This window comes from Typopeltis vanoorti, chromosome 13 (genome assembly GCF_054136105.1).
Source record: "Typopeltis vanoorti isolate ZY-2024b chromosome 13, IOZ_Tvanoo_1.0, whole genome shotgun sequence".
NCBI lineage: Eukaryota > Metazoa > Arthropoda > Arachnida > Uropygi > Thelyphonidae > Typopeltis > Typopeltis vanoorti.
This window is the reverse complement of record NC_143561.1, coordinates 90,699,918-90,713,893: the sequence shown is the minus strand read 5'-3', so window position 1 is coordinate 90,713,893 and position 13,976 is coordinate 90,699,918. Positions and strand designations below refer to the sequence as shown.

General features: G+C 35.1%; 1 protein-coding gene across 1 annotated transcript in view; it reads right to left on the bottom strand.

Annotated features, from left to right (window-relative positions):
* Positions 1 to 1,729: 1,729 nt before the first annotated feature.
* LOC150100357 (uncharacterized) overlaps positions 1,730 to 13,976 on the bottom strand; it is a 109,846-nt gene continuing 97,599 nt past the window's right edge. The window contains exon 10 of the mRNA XM_090402932.1: positions 1,730 to 1,912. Within this exon, the coding sequence (XP_090259058.1) occupies positions 1,766 to 1,912 (147 nt within the window). The 3' untranslated portion in view covers positions 1,730 to 1,765. The remainder of the gene's footprint in view (positions 1,913 to 13,976) is intronic.

The window sequence follows — 13,976 nt, the reverse complement described above, 5'->3', positions numbered from 1 at the left end:
ATAGAGAGAAATTATTGCATTATCTGTATTATCCCCCCCCCCTCTTTACACCCTTGCAAATGGTTTGAATGGGAGAAAAAAAATACTATGGCTAGATAAAACTTTTGCATTTCATATACTAAATTTTGATAAAATCCACCCAGCTGCCATCACATCCCACCAAAATGCATGTGGAGAGAATGACAATATCTAATAGGTACTTGCTGATTGCACCATTTTGCAATTAATTAAGAAATACTAGAAGAGTTGCAATGTAACAACAAAAAATCAAGAAAGTGCTTATTTACAGTTAATTCTTACTATAACAAATGCTGTCCTTCCAATCATATAAGGAATAATGTGATAACTTAAGTTAAGGGGATAATAAATCCCTCATTATTTTATTTTAAAGCCAGATACGAAACTCAGAGATCGAAATCTAAGAGTTTCGTGCCGAAGAACTATCGGCGAGTCCAGACATAAGTGATCACCTGGGTGGTACAACACTAGGGCAACTCGCTGCAAAGGTGGAGCAAGCTCCTTCACTATCCTTAATATTTTCTCATAATGTAAAACACAGCTTCTAGGAGATGTATTACCGTTTTACATTATGAGGAGAGGTCATTATCCATACCGGTTTCGACCTTTATTGAGGTCTCGTCAGTGAGTAGGTAGACCTGGAATACCAAGGTTTGAGAACCGAACTTACATATACCCCCACTAACGAACTGCCAGAGCGGTGCACCCATATATTATTATTATATAATTATTACTACGTTAAAAAGGCGAGAGGCTATTTTTCCGGCTGCGTAAATTAAGTTAAAGGGATAATAAATCCATCATTATTTTATTTTAAAGCTGGATACAAAACTCGGAGATCGAAATCTAAGAGTTTCATGCCGAAGAACTATCGGCGAGTCCAGACATAAGTGATCACCTGGGTAGTACAACACTAGGGCAACTCGCTGCAAAGGTGGAGTAAGCTCCTTCACTATCCTTATATTTTCTCATAATGTAAAACGCAGTTCCTAGGAGATGTATTACTGTTTTACATTATGAGAAAATATTAAGGATAGTGAAGGAGCTTGCTCCACCTTTGCAGTGAGTTGCCCTAGTGTTGTACTACCCAGGTGATCACTTACGCCTGGACTCCCCGATAGTTCTTCGACATGAAACTCTTAGATTTCGATCTACGAGTTTCGTATCCGGCTTTAAAATAAAATAACGAGGGATTTATTATCCCCTTAACTTAATTTACGCAGCCGGAAAAATATCCTCTTGGCTCTATAACGTAGTAATGTGATAACTTGTCAGATGCTAACTAGAAAAGAGTGCACTGCATACTAACATTATCTGCAAATTGCTTGTTAACCACATGTTCTGTCACTGGTTCAAATAGGGAGTCACTGATGGCAAGAACAAGACTGTGTGAATAGCCAGCCCAGAACCTTCCACTTAAAGCACTGCAATTACCTGTTGCTCATCTAAGACATCTTTCCCCATTAGCAAACACATCACAGCACACCAAAACCTATTTCCTTGACCATTAGCTTGATATGTTATAAACTTCTACCAAGTTTCTAAAGTTTAGCATCTATGAAAGTAATGTTATCCTGTGGTCATATGAGGTATATAACCTCATATATCATGAAAATATACTCTTTACCTAGTCAACCTCCCTCTTGCAGGCAAACAATAAATTTCTTATTTTTAAAAACACTCACGCATATATGTAAAAGAAAACACGAAGTTAAAAATATCTCCTTTTAATCACTTCTAAATAACTTTAGTCATTTGTGTCATCAGATTCTGAAGGAAATTCATAATCATCTTCCTCATCATTACTGCTGTCATCAACTGGTCCTATTTCTTTTAAAATTTCATCTATATGCTGAAAGAGATCTTGATCCACTTGACATAATTTATGTGCAATCTGAAATAAGAATTAATATCATATATTAAAATATTGTAATAATTTTCAAATGCACATAATCCTGCCCATTAATTTACATTACTTCATACTTTCATGGAGCCTCAGTAATCATCTGGGGAGAAGGCATCACAATCCACCCAACTCCACCTCTACAATATTTATTTTGTTTCTTAATCTGCAATTTTTATTAAAACAAAAACATCAACAACCTTACAAATTAATTTTGTAATGTTTTGTACAGTGCATGTGTGTGTGAATGTACATATAAACCCAGTGAATCCTCTAAACTCCTTTTATTAAATCCTCTCATGTATCGATTTAGTAAAAAGAATGTTTAAGAGATGAAATAAGGAAATCTACCTATTTTTCTAGAGTATCATAGTCCTTAAGATACAATGTGAGGAAGGATTTTAAAGAAATTAATGGTAGATGGAAATGAAGGAGGACGATGAGAATTTGATTCAGTAAGTTTGAAGCTGGACTGTGAAAGGATATTTATCCTCAGATGTTTTTACAATTTTGGAGGAAAGCAGAGAAATAATGAATGCCAGTTTTTGTGCCCATGGACTGAATAATGAAGATTTCTCCTCTGCCTTTCTATTAGGTATCTTTATTAGGTATTTTTAAGAGTATATTGACAATATACTCTTAAAAACGTAATTTAAAGAAATTGTTATTATACATCCAGTGAGTAGTCAAGGACTTATCATGGAGCCCATATCATACATACCAACTGTTATACCTTCTCTTAAACTCATGTACACTAGAGGCACTCATTACATCAAACAGGCAAACTGTTCCACTCACAATTCTATAAGAGAAGAATTTAGTTCTTGCCCCCTTTCTTAACAGCATACAAACTTCCACTGATGCTCCCTGTCCTCTCCCCACTTACTACATAATGAAAAATTTTATTAACTGATATCCTATAATGCGATTTAAAAATTTCATAGCTCTATTGCAGAGGGTCGGCAAACGGCGGCCCAAACATGCATTTTTGGCAGCCCGTAAAAGGTTAACCATACTTTCATGGTACGTGGCCCATATGCTGAATTATGTAAACAATACATTTTATAAAGGCGTTAGCTGATTTTCTTTCTTTACATTTTATAATATGAATAATAAATTAAAAATAATTTTATACCTATACTTCGCGATATCGCTGTGTAAATTGGCACGAGTCAACCGTGTGTGGGGATAACAGAGGTGACTTCATCCGACGAAAACCGAGATTTTGGCAAACATTTTCAGTCGTGTTTCCTGGTCCGTATTTTAATATAATTCAATAACATCAACTATTATTTTCAGAGAATATATATTTCTTAAAAATAATTTCAAAAATGGGGTTCAAGAAAACATAGAATTGCAGATGAAGGAAGAAGGTTTAATAATGAATAGAACAGCAAGCACTTCTTTATTGAAAATGAGGATAATCCCCTTTGTCTTATTTGTCATAAAACTGTTGCTTTTATAAAAGAATATATCGCACGTCATTACAAGAATATTGTACTTTATTTCGTAATCTCAAACTTTAAATATTTTTGTGTTTTTTAAGGTTGATATAATAAAATTGATAACTTAAAAAGTATTTTTTTTCACTCACTATTTTCTCTTAATTAAACGCTTGCGGCCCGCTGTAAAGGTTGCCAACCCCTGCTCTATTGCATCACCCCTCTTTCTCCCATCTACGAGTATCTGCAGTCCACATTCTAAATCTGTCTTCATAATCTACATTCCATAATGACATCAAATATCATCTTTGTTACTATTCTTTGCACCCTTTCCACAGCTTATTCCCCTTAGCTAAGGAAACCAAATCTGCACTCAGTAGTCCAGGTGCAGTAAGTGCAGTTATATTAAGGCCTTGTAAACAAGCAAAATGAATTCCATATCCTTACCTGCTAATTCATTTCAACAGCAATTATCCTCTGAGTTGTATTTGCAATTTTTGCTTATGTGAATCCTGAATTTCAACTTTTTATCCACCATAAATCCAAGATCTCTAGCCTTGTCAGTTACTCCAGTCATAATCTCACCAATTAATAAGCCATTGGATATCACGTAACTTTACACTTATTACCACTGAATTGACAGTCATTATTGTTTGCCCACATTTCCAGCTATTCAAATCACCCTTTCTATCATTGCATCATCAGCAAACAATTGAAACCTACTATTAACCCCTTCCCAATATCATTAATATATAGTTTAAACAACAATGGTCCAAGGACCGATCCCTGGGGCATACCACTGGGATCAGCAATATTAATGCACAATCAATTTATGCTAATATGACATTCACTATTATCATTTTGATAATTTTATACTGTAGTTCTTTCTTACATGTTTTCCATTATTGTTTGCATTTGTAATTTGGCATGTAGAGTTTTATATATTCCTTATGTTTGCTTTTTGCCAATCCTTTGTGTTCTGCCATCAATGTACAATTATCTGCTATTTCCTTTGTTATTTCCAACAATATTTCTTTTGCTTGTATATGCTACACAAACATTGTTCTGTTGTTGATGTACTTCCCACCATTTCCTTAATGTACTGGTTGTGACATGTGATAGTAAATTCAGTGTGCTATCATCACAAAAGTTAGAGCTCTTAATGCTTTTGTGCTGGAACTTTGACCAGGACTTTTCTGTAGATTCGTTATAGTACACCATTTTGTTCAAGTGGTTGAAAGTTTATTTTTCACTTGGTTAGACTATAATAAATTTAGTTTAATCCTTTACCCAAGTGAGAGCAAACAAAGTTGGTGCCTGAAAATATCTTCAGGACTGAATACGGTGTTGCACTAACTTACCTGGGTAAGTAGTCAACACCAGGCAACTCCTAGCAAAGGTGGAGCAAGCTACCAACACTCCTATCCCAGTATCTCCCATAATGCAAAACACATCTCCTTGTGGATATGCATTAAGGGATTGGCCACTCAGCCTGACTGTGCATTGCTCTCCCCAGTTTTGCATCATCTGCAAACAGCTGGATATCACTAGTTAAACCCAATCCAATATCATTAACATACAAATTGAACCACAATGACCTCAAAACTAACCCCCGTGGCACACCACCACTAGTGACCTTTCTCTTTTGAGATACTGCACCCCCATATACAAATTTTTGGCTACTCCTGTAGGTAAAGATGACCTTACTATTGCTTCTGCCTGGTATCTCCAACTCTGGGCCTGGCTCCCACTGAAGAGACCTCAATAAAGGTCAAAACTTGTCTGGGGTGGCCAATCCCTTAATGCATAACATTATACACATCTGCAAGGAGATGCGTTTTGCATTATGGGAGATACTGGGATAGGAGTGTTGGTAGCTTGCTCCACCTTTGCTAGGAGTTGCCTGGTGTTGTACTACTTACCCAGATAAGATAGTACAACACCATATTCAGTCCTGAAGATATTTTCAGGCACAAACTTTGTTTGCTCACTTGGATAAAGGATTAAACTAAATTTATTATTGTTCAAGTGGTGTTTGTTAGAGTGCATAGCTACTTTCAACACTAAACTGCCTACTGTTCAAGATAAATTTCTTGACCAGCAGGCAATTTTAAATAGGATAATTAGGGTAAAAGGAAAAAATTTCAAAATGGGGATTGGACAATAAGATATGTGCCCATGGCCCAGAGAAGACAACTAAGAAAGAGGCAGAGTACTTTTGAGTCAACGGAGAAAGTAGCTGGAATAAAGAATTTGTAATAGCTTTGGTGGATATTTAAACAGCCGAGAAGGAAATGAATATCTGACATATAGAAAAATTTGGAGAAAAGAACAAAGCTAAGAATAATGGTAAATAATAATTATTATTATTATTATTTGCTGGATTTCTGTTCAGGACAAGAGATTAGTCATTACAAACATAAAAATGTGCATAAATTCACATGGGAAGAAGAGAGAAGTGCCTTAAGATACAAGGGTATACAGGGAATTTGAAATAGTAAGTGATCACCATCCTAAAATTCCTGCTATGTACCCTCAAGGGATGTACAGGATATTATGATTCTACTACATAAAAAGTTACAGAGAAGACAACTAAGAAAGAGGTGGAGTACTTTTGAGCCAATGGAGAAAGTAGCTTACATTACTACTACCTATTCCTACTGACAATTTTCCTCAAATTAATGTTATCTGTCAGGATTCCAATACTTTCAGATGTTATATTTCAGTCTTCTAAGGCACTTAACTGTATCAATCCACATAGATTTCTTCCTCTAGGTCTTTTTTTATTTTTTTTTTCTCCTACCATTCTTGCAAAAAACAATTGTTTTTCCTAACCTTTCCTCTCTCCCGTTCTGTTTAAGTGACCGTACCTTCTGAAATTAGCTCTGCTCACAAATTTCTGAATGCTAACAATGTCATGTTTCTTCCTAATATCCCAGTTTTCAGTATGATTCTGCAATTGTTTAACCATCTGTTCATTCCACTAATCCATCTCAGAACTCTCAACATCTATGATATTCAGACTTTGATGAAGTGTTTTATTTCTCACCCAAGCTCTGAGCTCCATAAGCTAAAATTGGCTTGCACACATCTTATATACTGCTAGTCTAGTATTTTAACTAAATTTCTCTCTTATTCTATATAAATTTATCCAGTTGGCTTCCTACCATATCAGCTTTTCTAATTCTGTTGTCTCTTTCAATATTTAATTTGCCATCTTCACTTAAACTTGTGTCTATATAGGTGAAATGATTTACTTATTCTATAAGTTTTCCATTCAGGATGCAGTTGATGTTTTCAATGTTCCTGCTTATTTATAAAATATACATATTTAAGAAAAACACCGAAGTTTGTATAAAGTTTTTGGCAGCATCATATTGAAAGTTCTTTTACAGCAGCCTAGGTGGCTGAGTATTTAGTATATCTTCTCTTCAACCAAGCTATAGTTCTGAATTCTACAACGAGCATGGATGTTTTGTGAATATCTATCTATACATGGCAGACAAATGTCTAGGGCGAGATCGCCATTTTACTTATAAGAGGTGCAAACTGTTTGAAAAAATTCTCATTTGGTATTTTTTTTATAACAAATTATCTACCCCACACTATGCACAATGGATGCTAATGTTAATGTACTGCCCTACAAAAGTTACCAGCTTTTGTAGGGCAGTAGGGTTCACATAAAAAGTAAGCCAGTAGATATCTATCCTTAAATATATATATTTAAGGATAGATATCTGTTTGGAGTTCATAAGAAATCCAAACTCATGTAAAAAGTATCTTAACCAAAATATCACAGAAAGCCTTTTGTGAGAAAATAGAAGGTAAAAAATCATTAAGAGATGGCAAAATGGAGGCTATCAAAAAAGTTTAGAAATGGAGGAAAGAGAACTTGTAAAAGAAATCAAAGATGATGATGATATTGTTAATACCTGGAGTGGGTACTATGAAATATTATTAAATGAGGTAAGTAGTGAGATAATAAGTGATAGAAAACTTTCAAGAGGAATATAATCTGGAATACATATCTATTATCTGGGATGTATAAAAAATCCCATCAGAAACCAGAAAAGGCTAATGGATTAGATAACATTCAACCACAAATGCTAAAACATGGGGGGGGGGGTATAAATGTTACAGCAGCTAGTCTGTATAATTCAAAAGTTTGTCAGAAAGTTGAATTCCAGATGACTGGAGTTCAGCACTCAGAAGATTCCTCTAATGCTCACTTCTTATAAAAAAGTACTTAAATCAAAATATCACAGAAAGATTTTTGTGAGAAAATTCCTCTAATGCTCACTTTTTATGGAAGTGAGCATTAGAGGAATTTCATCATTTAGTGTTCCTAATAAGATTTATGCAAGCATACTTGAGAAGAGGACAAGAGAAGACAAGTTTTTTATATCTGGAAAAAACATATGATAAGGTGTCAAGAAGAAAGCTCTTGAAATGCTATAATTCATCATCATCATCATCATCAAATTCCTGCCATGTACCCTCAAGGGGTATACAGGATATGACAGTACTACATGAAAAAATTACATCATTACTAACTTCCTATCTACAATTTTCCTCCAAATCAGTCTGTTACTTGTCAAGACTCTAACATTATCAGATCTTATATTTCTATCATCTAAGGCACTTTGTACCGTATCAATCCACCTATATCTTGGTCTTCCTCTGGGTCGTTTTCCTGCCAACCTGGCAGAGAACACTTGTTTTGCTAATCTTTCCTCTCCCATTCTATTTAAGTGACCATACCATCTGAGATTAGCTCTGCTAACGGATTCCTGGATGCTGACAATGTCAAGTTCTTTCTTAATATCCTCATTTTTAATATGATATTGCCATTGATGCCATCTGTTCACGCCTCTAATCTTTCTCAGGACTCTCATATCTGCGGTCTCCAGTCTTTGGTCAAGTGTTTCACTTCTGACCCAGCTCTCAGATCCATAAGTTAAAATTGGTTTGAACACAGTCTTGTATACAGCTAATTTAGTGTTCCGACTAATTTCTTTCTTATTCCATATGAATTTATTCAATTGACTTCCCACGATACCAGCTTTGCTGATTCTGTTGTCGATTTCTATATTTAGTTTACCAAATGCTATAATTAGATGGTGTAAATAGGAACAGAGAAACGAATAACCAAAACTTAAGTTTTAGTCAGCAGTTAGAATAGAAGGAGATGCAAAAAGATGGTTTGATATAAAATTAGGTAAAAGACAAAAATGCACTTTATCTCCATTCTCATTCATTAACTATAAGGATATCGCTATGAAATAAAGTGATATTAAACTTGATATTAAAATTTGAAATATCCAACTCGGTTCTTCCTTTACAAAGATGATATTATACCCCTAAATAAATCCAATACAAGTATTCATGTTTCTTTGACTAAACTGAATAACTAACAAAATGAGGATGAAAATAAAAAAAATAAAATAATCATGAATATTGAAACACGTCAGATGCATCCTGAATGAAAATCTATAGAAAACCTATAACATTTGAATTACTTAGGCACAGTTTTCAGTGAAGATCACAAATCAAATATGAAAACAGGCAACAGAATAAGCAAAGATGGTATTGTAGGGTGAATGAATAAATTTAAATGGAATACCAGAGAAATTAGTCAAAATACTATAGTAGCTGTATACAATACAGTGTTTAAACCATTTTTAACTTGTGGATTAGAAATAAAACATCTGATGAAAGACTAGAGACTACAGGTATGAGAGTTCAGAGAAAAATTAGGAGATACAAAATAAAGACTTATTGTTACATAGACCATATATTTATAACGTAGTTAAGGTCTTACAAATTGCCTACCGGTTTCGCTAGTAACTGACTAGCTTTCTCAAGGCTTGCACAGTACAAAAAAAGGTAAATGCAAAAAAAGGTTTAAAAAAATACAAAGAACCGTTAGTATCTGTTAGGTAGCTAGGGTGACACGTTCGTGTGACATAACTACTCAGCATCATGAACACGCATTACATGCAAACGCGTAATATGATTATTTGTGTACTGTAGCTCTGTTGAACTGAGGGAGTTAGATTTTTCCAGGTATCGTTCAGAATGCCACCTTGATTTCTGTTTAGGTTACTTCCCGTACATAGTACAACTGCCGCTTCTTTAAATACTCGATGTCTGTAATCCTCTTCTACGTAGGGCATGGAGCTGTTATTCCAGTCTATAGTGTGGTTCGAAGTTGAAAAGTGATGTGCCAATCCTGAGGTGATCATTCTGTTGTGATTAACATCACCTACATGTTCTTTCTGTCTTATTTCCAGGCTTCTCGAAGTCTGTCCAATGTAGGAAAGACCGCACGTGCATGGAATATTATACACACCTGGATATTTATAAAATGGCACACTGTCTTTAGGAGATCTTAGGACCTGTCTTATGCTATTTGTTGGTTTAAATACAACTCTGATGTTATGTGTCTTTAACAATCTTGCAATTTTTGTGGAAGTTGAACCTATAAAGGGGATGACTGCTGTTGAAATTTGCTGGGCGACTATTCTTTCTTGTTGGTTATCTTTGTATAGAAATTTGTTGATAATGTGTCTAGGATAACCATTTTTTGATAGAGTTGTAGCTATTTGAGAGTTCTGTTTGAATTTCTTCCTCGTCAGAGATTAGGACAGTCAACAGATGGGATCAATGACAAAATTATATTAAAAGCAAAGATTTTAAGGAAAGAAATTAAGATTGCCAGTATTCAGGAGGATGTGCACACAGCTAATCTCAGGTGGTGTGGTCACTTAAGCAGAATGGGAGAAGAAAGATCTGTTCTCAGTTATCTAACTTTAATCCTTACATAACCAATATACAGAAGTGCTGGGATAAAAATGAAATATTAAAAAGACTTGAATTAAATTTTTACATTAGTATCTTGTGCATTTTGTTGCTGTACAGAATGTGATTCCGCTATTACCATCAAAATATATACAGGTAACCCTCGTATAACGCAGTACTTATACAACGCAGTTTCGATAAAAACGGTCTACAAATTGCAGTAACCCCTTATCTTTTTCATATGTTTTTCACCGTACAACTTGAAAATCAAATTTTATCTTCGTTAAATTTGCTTCCGCCCGTATCACGCATTTATATTAGATGAAATGCCCTTTAGCACACATGTAAGTAATTGTTTACCATATAAAGTGTTTATCATTGAAATTTGTCTTTGTTTTCTGCCTGGAAAGGGCATTAAAAATCATAAGTGTGTTAATCTCAAGCTGAGCACTTTATTTTCTAGTGAGTTATGTACATAATTAATGTGTAATCATTTTTTTATGTAAAAATTATTTTTATAGTAATGGCCACAAACCTGCAACGAAAGGGAAAAAAAACAACATTGAAGAAAAAATTAAAATTATGGATCGGTTGAAAAATGGAGAAAAACCAGGAGTTGTTGCAAGGACTTTGAATTTAAATGAATCAACAATTCGAATAATCAAACAAAATGAACATAAAATCCGAGAAAGTGTTTACTGCTGGGTCAACGATAAGTGCAAAGCGCGTTGCTTGCGTACGCAATATTCTAATGGAAAAAATGGAGAAATCTCTAATAATTTAGATAGAAGATTGCACTCGAAAGAAAATTCCTTTGGATGGAAATCTTATTAAACAAAAAGAGAGCTCTCAATGTTTATAAACATTTATAGTGCAGACCAGATGTTCAATGCGGATGAATCCGGATTACAATGGGGAAAAAAATGCAAAAACGCACCCATATTTCGAAAAATGAAAAATCAGCTCCTGGATTCAAAGTTTCCAAAGATAGAATTACTCTGTTTTGTAGTAATGCATCAGGTGATTACACGACAAATCAATGTTTATTAACCGATCCTCACATCCTCGTGATATGAAAGATTAAAATATGCACTTTATTTTATTTTGCCTAAAACATTTATGCATTATGTGCAATGAAGTTTATGTACAATTTGTAATTTTTATAATTTTATACTATGTATTTGTTTCAGAGTTTATGTTTTCTTAACTTACATGAATTATCTAAATTCAATAAAAAAAAATATTTTTGTTGGATATGTCGTTGTTTACATGATTTAAAAAAAAATGATTTCGGAACATAACCGTACTTTTTCTATGTGATCTAAGTCTCGCATAACGCGATTTATATAACAGGGAATTTCTATGGAGCCGAACATCCGCGTTATACGAAGGTTACCACCTGTGTGTGTGTGTGTGTGTGTGTGTGTGTGTGTGTTTATATATATATATACACCTTCATTATATCATGGAATACATCCATGCTATGCAGTATATTCTAAAACATGTCTTAAATACCTGTGTTCACTGCAATGCCTCTAAATGCTTTTAATACATACTGCTAGTGTTTCAATGTTCTAGTGAACCTTTCACTCTGTATGTTAGATTTCCTTTGAATGTGGGTATGTGACAAGGAAGGCTTATTGTAAGCTTAATTATTTGTTTTTTGCTAATATTTTACTGTGTTCATTATATGGTATCTTCCAGTATAGTTTTCTAAAGACAAACTCAAAATCAAAAATCACTAATGGAACTGTGCTTGCACAGAATTGTGAAAGCCCAGTTCATGTCCAAGAAGACATGACTGCCAAAGAACAGGTCAACAAAACTGCATTAGGATGCAACAGCTTGGGAGAGCATGTTTCTGCCATAATCCTGTGCGAGTGCAGAAAGTGATGTCGTGAGAGATGAACGTTTCGCAGAGAACAATGTCATGTACTAACTAATGACTTGGTGGGAGGGGAGAGCTTTTTGTCATTCTGCACACTTCCTAACACCACAACTTATGCAGCAGAGAGTGATAAAATCAGACACTTCTCTATCAGCATGAAAACAACAGACAGAGATATCCTCCTCACAGATGAGATGAAAAGATTTTCACTAGTGAAGAGTCATTTAACTGCCAAAATAATCAGGTATGTGCCATAGCACCCAGGATTCACAGAGATCATTACTCCACATCAGTGATGGTTTTGTGGGGTATCCAAGTTGCATTTCTGCAAGAATGGGGGGGGGGGGGGGTCAAAACTTCCAAAGTGTATCAAGACACCGCGCTGGAACTTGGTACAGCTCCTGAACAACACCTTGTTTCGTGGTAGGTGGGACTTTTCAACAGGACTCAGCCGTTAGTAGGTATCTACTTGGTATTGAAAGAACGAGGATGGGCTGGCAATTTGGGATGAGTTGAGCACCAAATTGTCCACTCTATTGGCTTAAACCACAAATGAATATGATGGTACAATATGATAAGATTTCATGACAGATGGAGGATCACCCAGATAAACATGGTCTCTGCTGTTTCATTAGGGGAACTAGGGCAAACAGTGAAAGTCATCTACTTGAACAAGTTCCAACTCAACATCTAGAAGAAAAATAAACCAGTCAGAAGAACTGAAGATAGGAAACATCAATATATGGAGTATTAATGGAAAGTGAACTTGAAGAAGAACCGGAAAAGTACCACTTGGACATGATTCGTATTACTGAAAAGAAAGAAAAACAGGCGAGATCTACTAAATAAGTATAGGATGTTATATTCAGGCAATAATGATCAAGGAAATGAAGGAGTACCAATAACATTAAACACCAAACATGAAGATAAACTTAATTGGAAGGCAGTTTCAAGCAAACTGAAGAACTGGAATCATTAGAATAGGCAGCTGACATAAAGAAAATAGAAAAAGTAATCCTTGTTATAGATCTAAACAGAAGAGTAGAAAATGAATCCCACTAGGCATACAGGAACATTTTGGGAAAATTTTGGCAAAGCTAATAATAATGGTATGTGTTTGGTGTATGCACTTACTGTACACTGAACATGTGAGGAACCCATCTACTTGCCTTGTAACTAAAGTATCCAACAAGACAAAAGCTCCTTCATTGTCTTTTTTCACAGTGAACTAATACAAGGATGGATATTACTGGGGAAATGTATAAAGTTAGACGTTGCCTGTGGGCCATGCAGCTAAATACCTTAACCATACTTTGGGCTTGGGGGCAGGGAGGAAGAATTAAGTGTCAAAGATTCGAAGGACTTTTTAGAAATGTTCTAGTAGATGATACACTAATTCTCCTATCCAAAATTTATCAGCAACATTTGCTTACTCTTTAAGCACTGCCTTGAATCAGGGTATTTTAGCTAGAACAACCAGCTCTTTAAACAAATTGAAGGTGGTAATGGGCTCTCCATTTTCGCCCCCATTAGAAACTGAAATCTTCCAATTTTCAGCACTTAATTCTGTCACCCACCCCCCGTCCCAAGCCAAAAGTATGGATGAGGTATATAGATGTCTTTGCCATTTGGATAAGTGGCCCACAGGCACTGTCTAACTTTGTACATTTCCTCAATAACATCCATTTGTGTATTAGTTTCACTGTGAAAGAAGAAAATGAAGGAGCTCTTGCCTTCTTGTAAACTTTAGTTACAAGGAAAGCAGATGAGTCACTTATATGTTCAGTTTACTGTAAGCCCCCCCCCCCCACACACATACACAAAAGAAGATACTTACATGCCACTTCACACCACCACCATCCTGCCCAAAAGCTTGAAATTTTCAAAACCTTAGCCTCCAGGGCAGAGAAAATTTCATCCTCAG